The 15673-nt window shown below is 47.0% G+C and overlaps 2 protein-coding genes across 2 annotated transcripts in view; one reads left to right on the plus strand and one right to left on the minus strand.

Annotated features, from left to right (window-relative positions):
- Window positions 1-12737: 12737 nt before the first annotated feature.
- LOC135813768 (solute carrier family 25 member 3-like) lies at window positions 12738-13980 on the minus strand. The gene has a single exon (XM_065326773.1). The coding sequence runs from the start codon at window positions 13919-13921 to the stop codon at window positions 12902-12904; it is 1020 nt and encodes a 339-aa protein (XP_065182845.1). The 5' UTR covers window positions 13922-13980; the 3' UTR covers window positions 12738-12901.
- Window positions 13981-14357: 377 nt separating this feature from the next.
- Window positions 14358-15673, plus strand: part of LOC135813767 (N-acetylglucosamine-1-phosphotransferase subunits alpha/beta-like) — a 38998-nt gene continuing 37682 nt past the window's right edge. Inside the window, exon 1 of the mRNA XM_065326772.1 lies at window positions 14358-14794. Within this exon, the coding sequence (XP_065182844.1) occupies window positions 14660-14794 (135 nt within the window). The 5' untranslated portion in view covers window positions 14358-14659. The remainder of the gene's footprint in view (window positions 14795-15673) is intronic.

Genomic DNA, 15673 nt, shown 5'->3' on the forward strand with positions numbered 1-15673 from the left:
AGCGCCAAAAAGTGGTCTTGAATAAAGTTATCCACTAAAAATCACTTGGGGAAATAATCAAATTTCCGAACTCTCCAATGGCGATGCACTAGAATCCAGCCTCGTGGGAGGAAAGCACACACGGCCAGAACGGAGCGCCTCCACATACCTTTTCGCCAAGCAACCAGCGCTGAGACATAAATTGATAATGGGAATAATCCATGCCCTCACAGAAGAAACTCGCCACCAGGAAGGGACTGCTGCTGCTAGCTGAAGTCTGAAGAACAGCCCAACTACAACAAAGCTTTTTTTAAAGTCAAAGACACGTAGATCTACGTAACGACTTACGTAACGACACGCTTACTTGACAGTCAAGAGTTACCATGGTTACAAGACAGAAGAACAAAAAAGGAAAATTTTCTTGTGAAAAAAATCATTTTTTCTCTTTTTTCAGCACTGCACTGCACTGTATACATGTAGCTAGCTGGTGTACCCCCCCCCCCCCCCGTCCAAATGTCGCAGGTGGAAGTGCTAGGTTCATGCTTATCATGCTAGGTTCATGCCCGTTGTGTCAAAAATGGGAATGATCCCACTTTGGAAAGTGTCTTGAATCATGCCCTACTTCAAGGCAAAGTATTCTCAGGATTCCGCAAATCATTGGTGTGTCATTTAACAAATGTGTAAAATGGCATCACAAACTGAGATATTCGGTCATCAATGTTCTGAAGTTAGTTGATAGATATCACCTCAAGGATTGCTAGTGGATGAAAGTCAACTGCATTGTACTGAAGTATGCTGCGAAACTGTGTTTTCTAATTTGTAACTAGTGCTAGTAGTGGCTGTGTCATACGGTAGAATTGGATAGGTAGCATAGCATCACAGCTAGGCCTAATCACAGCCATGTTTTCATTCTCACAGAGTGTATTCCGTGACCTACTGTTCTTCATTATTGTCTTTAGTGATGGCAAGACGGCCTTGGCCTCGTCCAAAGGCCCTGCGGAAGCAATTCACTGCCCCCCCCCCCCCCCCCCCCCGTCCATTCAGGGGCTTATTTTACACAAAATGGCAAAGCACCTAGTACTAGTACCTATGGGCTATGGCCTACCACTATTTTACCGACGTGGCAGGGAGAATTAAATTATATGCACCAAATTTTCTGGTCAATGTTGATCTACGATAAACTGGCTCTCATTTGCCACCACCCATGTTTCGATACAGCTACTAGTATCCGGAGCAGAGAAACAGCCAGAAGAAAAGCAAATTTTACACATTTTGTTAAAAAATGGCGAGTGTGAAAAAAAGCCAAATCACCTCGTACGTATACCTGGTATACGTATAGTGTACATGTATTATTTTATCAGATCGCTTGACTTGCCTCAGCAACCGTGCAGTTAGAACTGTTTTTGGTTATCCAAGGTTCTGTGACATTTCTACTATTCTAGCCAGATACCACCTAGCTTCTCAGGATCTCCTTACGTTTGAGATTCAAATTGTTTGTACTTATTTACAGATCATTACATAAGGTGTGCAGCCCGCTCTTAACAGACTGCTTTGTGACTAGAGTCAATGCCACACACACAGCGTCAATCACCCGCTCGCAGGTTACTCTGTCTCTTGCTCTTCCCCCGGCTAATAACCGCTATGGCTTGTACGCATTAAAGGGGAAGTTAAGGCAAAAATTAAAATTTCACCAGTTGTAGTCTTCGGGGTGCTGAATCGAATGGCCGTGGTCCGAGGAAGCTGAGACGCTCCCTTCCTACTTGAATCCCAATCGAACTCGCGCACTTCCACCGAAACTGGGTGACTGCGCCCTACGAGATGGGGATTTGTATGCAAAATGTCACTAAAAGCGCCATTTCGTTCTTATAAAAGCACGGGTGACCGCGACTGGCCCATATGTTGTAGTCTTTTGGACGCTGAGTCGACTGGTTTTGGTCCGAAAAGGCTGCGATGCAGCGTTCCGCCTTTATTCCCAATCGAACATGGTTGAACAAGCGGTCACGTGCTCCTGCGTACGCCAGTCACCTGGTCACCGTGCCTGCAGGGTACAACTTACTAGCCTGTTTGACCTTTTTTGGGTGCAGTCCTGTCACTCGAGTTGAACCTTGTGAAAGTTGTCACCTGCTGGCGTGGTGACCAGGTGATTTGGGCACCCAGGAGCACGTGACCACTTGTTCAACCATGTTCGATTGGGAATAAAGGAGGAACGCTGCATCGCAGCCTTTTCGGACCAAAACCAGTCGACTCAGCGTCCAAAAGACTACAACATATGGGCCAATCGCGGTCATCCGTGCTTTTTAAGAACGAAATGGCGCTTTTAGTGACATTTTGCATACAAATCCCCATCTCGTAGGGCGCAGTCACCCAGTTTCGGTGGAAGTGCGCGAGTTCGATTGGGATTCAAGTAGGAAGGGAGCGTCTCAGCTTCCTCGGACCAAGACCATTCGACTCAGCACCCCGAAGACTACAACTGGTGAAATTTTAATTTTTGCCTTAACTTCCCCTTTAAGCTTCTTAGGTGCAGATCGCTGGAATTCGCTCCCTGCTTCTGTTCGTATTTGCTCCACGCTATCAGACTTCCGCTCATCTATACAAACACATAATTATAGGGTACCACGTAAGAAGGCCTTAGGCCTGTGGGAATGCCCTATTAAACATTTAATAAATAATTTAAACACACGGCGAGGAGACAATAATTTGATAACCGCAATCAATAAAACTAGCTGAACCGACATTTGTGTACTTTATTCGTGCAATGTAAAAACGGTGGAGACGATGTGCAATAAAACGATGAAACTATGAAGAAATGGTGTAGGGAAAAATATGGATTCAAACAAGTTTTCGTACAACACTCATCAGGAATCGTCGTTGTACTAAAGGACACTGAAACAAAAATTGAACTATTATAGAAAATCTAAGTTAGAGAAATAACACTAAGAGCAACAACAGTGAAATTTACAAGTGTGAATTTTAACAATCAAAGCGAGAAATGAACAAAGGAGAAAGGAAGGAAAGACAACGTGATAACACATAACAGCAGTACATTACACCTAGAACATTAACGGCCAAGCTTGTTCAAGTAACGTGTCGTGTTTAGTGCGGCCTAGTCGCAGGAATGATGCTGCCACTCTCTATCGTGCTGGTGGATGATCTCGTCAACCTGGCTGCTCGTGATGACTTGGGAAGCCTGCAGTTGGGAGGTCTTTGAAGTATGGCAGACCGATTCCACCGAGCCGACAAGGTAGCCGCAGAAGAGAGAGGTAATCCGCCGTGAACATGCCGCGGTTTCCCAGTCAGAGCCGGAAGGAAGTGCTCTGTGACCGTGTCATCCAGGCGCTGCAGCTGTTCAGCTGAGAACTCCAGTGTACGAAGGAGATATGTCCATCGACCACGCAATCCGTGTGTGAGGGCAGCATACGCCGCATAAGGTTCGGCAGTGGCAATCTCGGACAGTCCCATATGCTCCTGCTGCCAGTCTTGAACTTTCCCAGCTGTATAGCCAACGATGAAATCCGGTGTCCCTATAGCGGCACCCAGGTAGCGTGCTCCATCCGTGACCACTTCAATGCCAGTTCCTGCAAAGACACTATGGGCCAGGTTGAGCAGGTCCGGCTTGACGAGGAGGAGAGTCTTCGAGGCGTTGACATGGTAACCATAAGGTTTCCCGGTCTCGTCCACATAATCCCACCAGCGTCGAAGGGCCCGTAGCTTGCCTGCACCACTTGAATCATCGGCATACCAGAATTGACGGATGTTGGCGTGGGTAGTGCGGAGGTGCCGTACGAATGGTAATGTAGCGAGGGCATAGAAAACCATCGACAGAGGGTCACCTTGTGTGGTACCCTCTGCGGAGGAAAGCTCACCACCGCCAGAAACGAAGAGGCGGGCATCATCTTGGTAGCAGTTCAGCAGTGTGGTAGCCAGGGAAGGACACAAGTGGCGAACATTGTGAAGAGTTGTTTGGTGGTTCAAAACATCTCGTGAGTATACATGTACGAGTACATAATGTGCACAGCAGATATCAGAGGGAGTCGTCACATATTTGACGACTCCCTCTGATATCTGCTGTGCACATTATGTACTCGTACATGTGCGCGATCGTACGAGTACATGTATACTCACGAGATGGATTTCATTGACAGATCCTTCCATGAGTGACATGCGAATTGTAACTGCGTAAGAGTATCCAAGATGTCGCGAGTAGTTCGGAATTTACTTAGTCGTGTTACCTCCCCTCCTCACGCTGGTCGTGGGGAAGGTAACACTCCAGAGCTTTTAGAGGATCCCGACATTGTGCCACCTACACCGTGAGGAAAGTCGCAGAAAAATCCAAGGTGCAGGATCGGTCCGACAGCCCCACCGAAATTCCGGCCCCCAAGCGCCAGACAACTGGAAACCTACCATCGCCTTCGGCCCCGTCTCTACCATCCGGAGAACTCAATATGGACATGGTGAGCCTAATAAATGGCCTGAGGTCGGACCTGCGTTCGGACCTCAGTAATGTTGTGGCAGACGGACTGGCGCCAGTCCATGAGAATTTGCAAAATATGACAAATTTGTTGCGAAAACAGGCCCGTGACATAGACATACTCATGAAGAGAGTGGACAGCCTGGAACGGGAGAACACTGGCCTACGCAGAGAGGTCAGTGAGTGGCGCCAAGACGGTGGTAAACCAGCCATTCTTGACAGGATGTCCCGATTGGAGGTACACATGCGGAACCAGCCTCACACCAAACCGAACCCGGCCTGAACCGAGAGACCGTGAATGGCACTACTCAAGATCTGGTCGAGGAACTCCTGAACCAGAAGGGAAGGGAAAACAACGTACTATTGCACGGCGTGGCGGAATGTCAGGGAGAGGACCTCCCCTCACTCGCACGAACCCTTGTCCCGTCAAACACTCTGATCCAAGAGGTGCTACGTATTGGAAGGCCAAGAGAGGACACAAACGTACGCCCCAGACCGGTCCTCATTAAAACAAACAAATCTGGAAAAGCCTCTCTCCTAAGAAATAAAATGACGCTCCGCCACAATGGTCAACCGGTTTACATTAGCCACGACCTAACTCCGTCTCAACAGGCACGAAGGAGACAGGTACTTCCCACATTTAAACAATTGCGAGGGCTTGGCACTGCTTGTTCCCTTCCCTACGACAAAATATTGGTACAAGGGAAACCACTGGATGACGCTGAATTGGCGAGGTTACTTCAGGACAAGCCTGCACAATGACGAGTCCCCGCACAACAGAATACTATTGTCACCAACGCATGCAGCACTCCCCAGAGCATCTCTACCTCTACGCCACAGATAAGTATCACTCATTCAAATGCATGCAATACATTATTACTCTTTAATCTTACTATAGCACATATTAATATCTGCAGCCTATTGAATAAGCTTAGGGACATTCACTATCTTCTGCACAAACACAACATTGATATCCTTGCTGTTACGGAGACATCATCCGGGCTGACAGCCACCTCGACAAACAGTGCCATCTTTCTACCAGGCTACGACGTCCACAGATTTGACAAGACAAGCAAAAAAGGAGGCGGCGTTTGCTTGTACATCAGAAATAAGTTTAAGTACCGTCAACTAAGAACAATATTTGACATTGAAGCTGCAGCAATTCACCTGCGGTTGGATGGAAATCCACTGAATATCATCTGTACATATCGACCACCCTCAACACCAGTGTCGTTTTGGCGACAACTCACCAACACTGTTGATGACATCGCAGCACAGACACCAAAATCGTCCCACACCATTGTTCTTGGTGACTTCAATGTGAACATACGAGACACTGAGCATCCTCACCACAAGCACCTGCAGACATTCTGCCACACAACCAGTCTCCATAACATAGTGACATCGCCGACTAGACTTCCTACTGAATCCATCTTAGACCTAGTACTAGTACCCAAGACATTCGACAACACCCACCTATCTCAGGCCACACAAGGTAGACACTTCACCGTGAACAGCTGCACAGTCGAACCATGCGATGCATCGGACCACCAGCTTGTCCTAGTTGACATGACAGTTAACCCTACGTTCCCTCCCAAAGGAGCAGTGGGTCCAGACAAGAAAGCCGCCCATTAGATCGATTGATATGAGTACCTTTAGAGACCAACTGGCATCCGCATTGCTCGACACATCCACTGACACCACAACTACTACATGCCAACGAATTCAACTATTCCAACACAACGTATCTGAGGTCCTGGACAAGCACTGACTGTCCAATGACAACCGTCAAACTACGTGGCAAATACAAACCTGCCCCTCGGGTAGATGACGAGCTCCGGAAATTGTTGTTCAGGAGGAAGCGTTCGCACAGGAAAATGAGAAAGAACCCAGCTGACCCGCAACTAGTCCAGAACTTCCGGACACTGCGGCGGCAATGCAAACTTCTCACGCGTCGCAAGCAAGCCACATTCTTTCAGAACGAATTTATTTACAATAGGAAGAACCCCAGAGGCCAATGGAATGTTCTAAACACTCTGCTTGGTCGAATCAAGATCCACCGTGAACCAGGTGCAGAGGTCAAAGCCATCACAGCTACATTCTCCGAAAATTTAATTAATAGTATCACCGGGTTCGCCAACTACACCAACCGCTACAACGCACACTACACTGCCACTACAGTCCATTCAGAAAAAAATGAACTAACTTACTTCTAGCTTTTGGCCATAAATGGGTCAAACGTTGAGTTTTTTTAGAATTTTTTTCTGCAATCCCATATGGATTCCTCTTCCAATTATGTTTCTGAAGTTTTTTTGTCCAAAAAGCAAGCCATAGCAAGAATAGGATTTCGACCAGGTTTTGCCCCAAAAGCACTGAATTGGGAAAACCATCAAAATCCAGGCCGTTTGACCCCGCCTGCAACAGTGCATTCTGCGGTTCGAACCCCAGTTCATGCACCCTTTTTGGACCCTTTTTCAAATTTCAAAGTTCGCAGCACTGCACTGTACTGTGTACGATGAAATCACGAAAAATCGCCAAATACGGGAGCTCGCCAGAGCCAGGACCCATCTTTTTATGAATGGACTGTCTGTAGGTCCGATATGCCTGAACACAACTTTTGCACTTTCGACCGCATCCCGACAAGCCTCGTAGTCTACCTAAAGCGGTTGGACTGCCGTAAAGCGTGCGGCCCCGACAACGTTACGTACCCGCATGCGGGTACGCAGCAATCTACAAGTCTGCAGCTGACGGGATTGCCCCTGTTCTCGCTCCGCTATTTTCAGACTCACTCCAATCTGGAACTAAAATAATTACTTTCCCAACTCCGTACAAACAGGCTAACGTTCGGCGAGGTGATCACAGCGATCCTACTAATTACAGGCCAATATCGCTCCTTCCGCAAATGTCAAAGCTAGCTGTTAGAACGCTGCGCCCTTGACCAGCTAATGGAATTCGTGCTTGACGCTCCACAAGCAAACCAAGCACTGCAGCCGCCTGAACAGTTCGCCTACAGAAGACAACACTCCTGCGATGACTTGCTAGCCTTGGCAGCAAAGTCTAGATGCCGGTAAATTTGTGGTGGCAGCGTTTCTTGATATGTCGAAAGCATTTGACACGGTCAATCACAACATGCTCCTGCAGGAGCTTTTCGAGATCGGCGTCGGAGATAGCGCCCTGCAATGGTTTGCGAGCTACCTACGAGGCAGGCGGCAGCGAGTGGTAACACGTAGATCTACGTCCAGAGGTGAACTGTACGAAGCTCACAGGGGAGTTCCTCAGGGATCCACCCTCGGACCTGTGCTCTTTAACCTATCTGTACGCAAATTGCCCTCGGCAGCATCTTCCAGCATGGTGCGCCAGTACGCTGACGATGTCGCCCTCTACCTAGCAGGCCGCAACCTACAACAAACTACCGAAGAACTGGCCCGAGATGTGTGTCGTATCAGGGACTTCCTCAGTGAACGAGGACTAATCCTGAATACCAGCAAGACCCAGTTCATTGTGTTCCACTCCAGATCGAAAAAAGTATGCTCCTCCCTCCGACTAACCATTGACAATGTCTCAATTCCACCAGCGACCACCGTCAAGTACCTTGGTATGACCTTTGACCAGCACCTGACATTCGCTGACCACATCAGTGCCCTTGAGCGAAAGGTAGGCGACAAGCTAGCTGTGTTTCGTAGAATCCGTGACCGTCTAACAATTGATGCAAAGAGAACCTTCTACTGCTCGTTCATACAGGCTCAACTGGAGTACGGTTCCAATGCTTTTTATCACAGTCTGCAGGCTGGGCAACAAGATCGCTTGACTTGCCTCAGCAACCGTGCAGTTAGAACTGTTTTTGGTTATCCAAGGTTCTGTGACATTTCTACTATTCTAGCCAGATACCACCTAGCTTCTATCTCCTTACGTTTGAGATTCAAATTGTTCGTACTTATTTACAGATCATTACATAAGGTGTGCAGCCCGCTCTTATCAGACTGTTTTGTGACTAGAGTCAATGCCACACACACAGCGTCAATCACCCGCTCGCAGGTTACTCTGTCTCTTGCTCTTCCCCCGGCTAATAACCGCTATGGCTTGTACGCATTAAGCTTCTTAGGTGCAGATCGCTGGAATTCGCTCCCTGCTTCTGTTCGTATTTGCTCCACGCTATCAGACTTCCGCTCATCTATACGTATATAATATAACCTAACCAGTTGATTATATGGGAAATATAAACCTGTATACAAACCGAGGCGAAGCCGAGGTTTGTATAATTATTGGTTTATATTTCCCATATTCAACTGAGTAGGTTATATTATGCTTATACTGAGCTGATATACAAACTCCCCTAGTGTGATCCTAAAAAAAAAGGAGTTTATATACCAGTTTATACACCAGTTTATACACCAGTTTATATACCAGTTTATATTCTCGTCATCGAAGTACCTGTTATATGCAAAATACAAGTCTGGAGTGTTGTGTGGGGAGAGATGGGAGTTTGTATACAAGCTCAGTATAAAAAAACATATAGGGTACCCCGTAAGAAGGCCTTAGGCCTGTGGGAATGCCCTATTAAAAATTTAATAAAAAATAAAAAAACTATTATTACTTCGAAGTATTACATGTATTATTAGTGCTAGTGCACATAGACGTGTAGATCTACGTGTGCGTATGCATTTAATATTTACAGGTACATGTATCAGATAGTAAACAGACTTGTTTTCGATTTTGACAGCATGTTACATAAACACAAGGCGAGGACGCACAGTGCTCCTGACTACAACCATAATATACTTGAAACCGGTTGGCAGAGTCCCGGTCTTGCGACTATTTGAACCGTATGGGGGGAAAAACCCGGTTCGGACTCTCTTTATTCTAGGGGGTGGTTGTTTGTTATACTATCAAGCAAGGCTTCTAAGTTCTATAATACTGCACTGTGACTGTACCTATTTTACTACTCACGGTCACAACGCAACACTTCCGTTCTTCTGCATAAGGTTGCAATACAACTGTTTATTCCGATGTAGGTAGGTGCTACTGAATACATGGCCGGCTACGCACATATGGATCCACGGAGAAGGGGCAGCTTGCCAAGCTCGGAGGCTTGGGCACGGCAACATGGCGCATGTACGTTCGAACATCATCATGCAAGAGCATACAACTGATCATGAACTACAGTCAACTTTGCGTATAACGACACTCGGCGGGGCATCAGAAAAGTGTCCTTATTCGCGAAGTGTCCTTAGGCCACCCTTTGTTAATTCATTGTTTAACGTCCTTTTTTTCGCGAAAAGGTACGCGGGAGGGCGGAAAAAAAACAAAAGCCCATTCCAAAAACTGGAAACCCCAATCAAACATTTTGACCAGTAAAGCATGTGATATACATGTATACAATATTTCTGGGTCTAACGGCACTTGCAGGCATAGAACAACACTCTTTGATGGTACATTGGAGCACATGCCTGATGAATTCAACAAAACAGGTACATAGTAACATACATGTAGCATGGAGTTAGCATGTCATGAATTCATTACATCTGGATTTTTACTAGGACACACACCGTACGATATTTAAAAGCCAACAAAAAAAGAAAAAGAACACAAGACAAAGGCATGCCCGGGAGGCAAGATTATAAGTTTAATGTCATGATCGGCACACTGTGAAACTACACAATCATGTATTTACAACTTCGCATATTATTGGTACTACTACTTTCTTGTTTTTTTTCCGGTCGGAGGCAAAAAGGTACGCGGGCGCGGACGTTAAACAACGAAAAAAGAAAGGGTGGCCTTATACCCAAAGTCTCATTATACGTATTACAGTTAGATGGGACTTTGCTCTGGGCATGGGAATTCTGTCGTTATTCGCGAATTGTCGTTATATCCGCAGTCGTTATTAGCGAAGTCGACTCTACATGTCATGTGCAGTGCTGGCAACTGAAATCCGACCCCTGAGCTCACACATCGCAAAGACTCAGCTCGGGATAGAAACACTACGAAATAGAGACCGCTAGTTGAATCGGTGTTGCACTCCAGCACAAACTTCAGGGGTCTGATTTCAGTTGCCATCAGTATAGTTCATGATTGGTTCTAAGGCCCTCTACAGACTACGTACATAGAATATCCAGTACTACGAACTCACATAAAACCTAAAAGGCAACAACTGATTTGTTCCAACTGCCAAGCCCGCATTCAGACTACATTAGAACACATGCAACATACAGGTAACCGGTTAACCGTTGACCCTACGCGCAAGGGGATGCGTGAAAGCAGTATGCAGTCAAACACAGTTTGTATGCTTGTACAACTGCCTGGTGAAAGTACAATAAAGTACGTTAGTTGCCTTGTACGAAGGTCAGCAACCTGCCTGATAGTATTGGGCAGCTTTTTAGGCTTCCCACCAGATTCTTGTAGTTGTCTTGGAAACTTCTATGTAAATGTGACATACACTACTTCGAAGTACAGTCCTGCTCAATGAAATCCAGGGCGCGTTTGGTTGGTACGAACTAGAACAGGATTCACCAGAACAGCGCGTTTGGTTGGGACTGCACCTGTTCTTGGTCGGCCAGAACATGTTCTGCTTGCTCCTCGAGGCCGGAGCAGACCAAGCAGTTTCACTTTTTCACAGTGAAACCTGGCGGGAACATCGATTTTGGTCCCAAATGATCACGTGCATACGCTTTTGGGTTGGACTCGTTGTACCGTACAAAGTGACCATGGTGACCCATACACATTTTCAAGTTTCACACATTTTTCCACGAAAATGTGCTCTGTTTCTGGAGTACCGTTTGGTTGGCATGAGGCTGCTCCATGTGCACCAGCTGTTCGATCCTGTTCTAGATCGTACCAACCAAACGCACCCCCAGTCACGTCACTCAAGTAAGTTTGCGCCTTGCATCTTTCGCAGCCCAGTGTTTGCAGGTCTCGGGCTACGCAACGCCCGACGCGTACTTAAAGTCTTTCATTGAGCAGCACTGTAGTAGGCTGTTTTGTATCTAGTCGAAGAGGGCCTAAAGCAGCTATCCAACGGCTAGGGTGTAGTCCTGCTTCAAACAGCATGCAACTAGCCAAAAATTCTACCGTGGGCGATTCAAAAATTGCAGCTCAGGATAGGAATCTCACACTTTGGTTATTTGCAGGCCAGGTAGAAACTACTTTTCGAGATGTACGGCAGTACGATCGAGTTGTCCCCACAGTTGTCCACGCCTGTTTGCAGCACATTCGACTAATCTACTACATCCCAGTGTTGCAAAAGAAGGATAAACGAGCAGGATTGGAATCCAGCACCCCTGTCTTACGGCTCACATACCGGGACAGTGGCCTACCAATAACCTACAGGCCACCGGGGATCACACACGCCCCTGGCCCTTTCTTGTTGCACCAGTATGATCAAGAACCAGAGTGTGCAACTTCAGGAGAATGAGCCCTGTAGTGCAGATGCCGCGGAGCTGCACAGCACATCCCTCCGCAAAATCAGTATTTTCCCATTACGGGCTCTCATACATGTTTCTACAAGGAGACCTCAAATCCAAGTGATCATTGGGCAAAGGAATACTTATTTCAGACACTCGCTTGACGTGCGTCAATTGCCAGTTGGAGCCCTCTGCTGCACATCAATCTTACCAACAACTCAATGGGAGTTTGTCCCCAGGGAAAATCGCGATTCCGCGGCCACATTTTTTATGCGAATTTGGTGATTTTTCAAAAACGATCTTTGAACATTTTGTTGCGCTACACACTAATTTTGGGCTGCGAGCCGTTCATGTCACATACCGGTACATCGTCATGCACTCGGAAGCATGTGTAGGGCACTCCCTAGCATACTGTTTACAAATGTCACACACTCTCATTGATGAAAAATAGGTACCGCAATATCTGGCAGGCAAACCAGTAGATTGGCCATTCCACTTGCAAAATTACCAAAAAAAAACTGTGGCAAATTCCCCGCGAATTTTGCTGCGAATTTGGAATATTAATCGTAAATTGTGCCACGAATTTTGAGCTTTTCTTCCGCAGTTCCCCCGGGAGAAGACTGTAGACTTACTGTAAACTCGGAAACCTTTGCGATCTGGATTCTGTCGCGGTTTTCGCGATTGGTGTAAAATCGCACAAAACTAAGCCGACGCAAAACGGTAGGAAAAAAAACTGAGGAAATTGACTCCAATCGTAAACATCTCCAGGCACAAATTTGTGCGCTCACAAATCGCGAACTAAAAACCGGCGCAAACGTTTCCTGGTCTACAGTATAGCAGATGGCAGTGGATACTGAACTTGGTCCTACCACAAATGTTCGAGAGCCCACGACTGTGAAAAGAATTCTTACTACTCTTTCTTTCTTCCTACGCCAGAAAATAAAAATAGATATTTGATTTTCATGAAAGGTAAATACCTATGAATTCCATAATAAGCGCTTTTCAAGTATGAGGCTCTGAGACCTAGAATGTTGTTCTGACCGTTTTAGAGGTCAGTCTACTGCTGCTGCTGTGCCAACTTCCTCTTGAGGCTCTCTGGCATGGCTGCTGGTGGAGGCCTGGGCAGACGCAGGACAACCTTGACGGTGTCGTAGATGAACCACTGCAGTGCAGTGAGCGTTCCCACCATGATGATGCGTGGGCCCAATCCCTTCCAGAGACCGGCCATGCCGAGCTTCTTGGCAACATCCACGGCAGTGGAGCCCTTCTCTGAGTTCAGCTTGGACACGACGGAGTCAGCGGGGTGAGACACAACAGCACAGAATACACCGGCAATGTAACCAGAAGAGAAGGTAACGACAAGCTGCTCCGCCTTGCTGCACTGGTCACGTGGCTTGGGTACAACATACTTGTACAGAGCCTCAACGGTACGCTCGAAGCATGCAAACTTCATCATAGTGTAGGGAATCTGACGCATCCACAATGGTGGCAAGCCCTTGTAGAAGCCAGCAATACCCTCTGCGGCATAGAGCTTTGGCACTCCTTCTCTCATGGAATTGGCCCAGCCAATTTGCGTTTGCATGCGCACTTTGACAGCTTCCATAGGGGCAAGAGCCATATCAGCGAAGAACTCAGCACTGGCGGAGGCAGCCAAATACAGACCAGTTCTGCAAGTGTACGTCTTTTCCTCGCCAAGCATGTTGGAATACATATTCTTGAAGAGCTCGTAAAATCCGAACTTGCACAGACCTTGCATGCTGTAACCAACAAGGGTGGGTGCCCATCCCTTGGTCAAAGCCATTGCTGATTCATCAGCCACAGTCACTCGAAATCCAGTGAGAATGTTCTTATATTTCGCAGGGTCGACTTGGATGCGAGTCTTCACCAAATCCAGGGGAACGACAAGGGTATGGGTAAGTCCACAACTGAGAGCACCTCCAATTGCACACAGACCGTAATACTTGGCGGAACCGAACTCACAGCTGTGCTGACCCTTTGATGCTGCAGCTGAGAAGCGACGGATGCCAGGGGTAGCCTTCAGCGGCATCCCGAAAGCTGTGGTTGGCGTCTTGTCCATATTGATGGTCGGAGGAAAGGAGACCGAAAACCAACCACTCCGAAAAGAAAGGGAAAGAGAGTCAGACCACTGACCTGCCAGCCAAGTCAAGACAGAACGCCCAAAATCATGCAATCATGACGTCGACTGCCATACTGACGCCCTAGCGCGGCACGCGTGCACGTGCGATAGCGACGATCACATGACTGTGAAAAGCACGGTCACATGATGTCACTAGTACTAGTACAAGCGAAGCGCTAAGCATGCATGACTGATAATTATGTGCACGACTGCACGCTGAACAAAGCTGAGCAGAAGAAAAAAAGGATCAATGCGCACGTGCTCAAACGAGTCATGGTCCAAAATAATCCAACTCACAAAGAAAGCTTCGAAGCTTCAAAGATTTGAAGTCGGACTTTCGTGCAGTATAGTACTCGGAGTCGTACACACAGCACACACAGTTCATGGGATATGGGTACAGCAGAGTTCAATCAATTCTCACTGACAGTCTTTGTTTTATGAAATTTGGTGAAGCTTTGGCTCATGTCGTTTTGCAAGAAGATATTGTAAGAGGCCTTTATACCGCACTGTTGACAATGGTAGCCCGGCGTGTTTCGTGCACATGCAGAGCCAGCTGACAGACGACTTTTTGTAGAAAGAATGAGAAATGTTGCTCGGTCATCAATTTAGGAATTGATTTTCTCTTTCATTGAATTTAGCATTTTGTATTTGTGAGTGTGGAGTACACCCGATACTCGTATGGCTCTGCTTGGGTCCACCACGCTGAAACTGATACAGCGTCAGCTGTACACCTGCTTATCAAAGCCATATGGAATCGTGCTGCTCCTGGGAGGAGTATTGTTCGCTTTCATTGCTATACTTCATCTTGGAGAGGTATTTCGCATAAACTATGTTACTAAGGGCATCATGTTGAAATGCTATTATTTATCTTGCCTGGAGGGTACAACATGCATAGGTAAACAAAGACCTTGTCCTCATGGACCCACACTTCACTGACCGTGCTCGCACCCTAGTAGCACATGAACATCTCTAGTCTATGGGATGTGTACTTCGAAAGAGGTATGATGCTATCGGACATACATGTATACAGGACACCAGAGTCAGGCATCGTCCATGAAAATGTGATGGAGTGGTCATTTCATATACCTGTACATGTGACATAAGCATACAGGGCATGTACTCTGTGCATGTGGTGAACGTGATTGATGCACCTCTTTATAAACGTCAGCAGTTCACCCTTGATCGTTTGTTCACATGTACATGTATAAGCGGATACATGTATACCCCTCCGTCATGTATACCCCTCCGTCATGTATACCCCTCCGTCATGTATATCCCTCCGTCTGCACAAACGCGATAGAGGTCACTTGACCCTGGCTTCGCAAGACATGCTACTCACTAATCTCCGGGATAAGACACCAGCTCTGATAGTTTTACTCAATCTCTCTCTCCGTCTCTCTCTCCATCTCTCTCTCTGTCTCTCCGCCTCTCTCTCTCTCTCCGTCTCTCTCTCCGTCTCTCTCTCTCTCCGTCTCTCTCTCTCCGTCTCTCTCTCTCCGTCTCTCTCTCTCTCTCTCCGTCTCTCTCTCTCCGTCTCTCTCTCTCCGTCTCTCTCTCTCTCTCTCCATCTCTCTCCATCTCTCTCCATCTCTCTCCATCTCTCTCTCTCTCTCTCTCTCTCTCTCTCTCAGTTTTACTCAATCTCTCTCTCCGTCTCTCTCTCCATCTCTCTCTCTGTCTCTCCGCCTCTCT

Source organism: Sycon ciliatum, chromosome 4 (genome assembly GCF_964019385.1).
Source record: "Sycon ciliatum chromosome 4, ocSycCili1.1, whole genome shotgun sequence".
Taxonomy (NCBI): Eukaryota; Metazoa; Porifera; class Calcarea; order Leucosolenida; family Sycettidae; genus Sycon; species Sycon ciliatum.

Bases quoted from the DNA above. Each gene is read 5' to 3' on its own strand.
- LOC135813768 (XM_065326773.1), bottom strand. From the start codon at position 13,921: ATGGACAAGACGCCAACCACAGCTTTCGGGATGCCGCTGAAGGCTACC.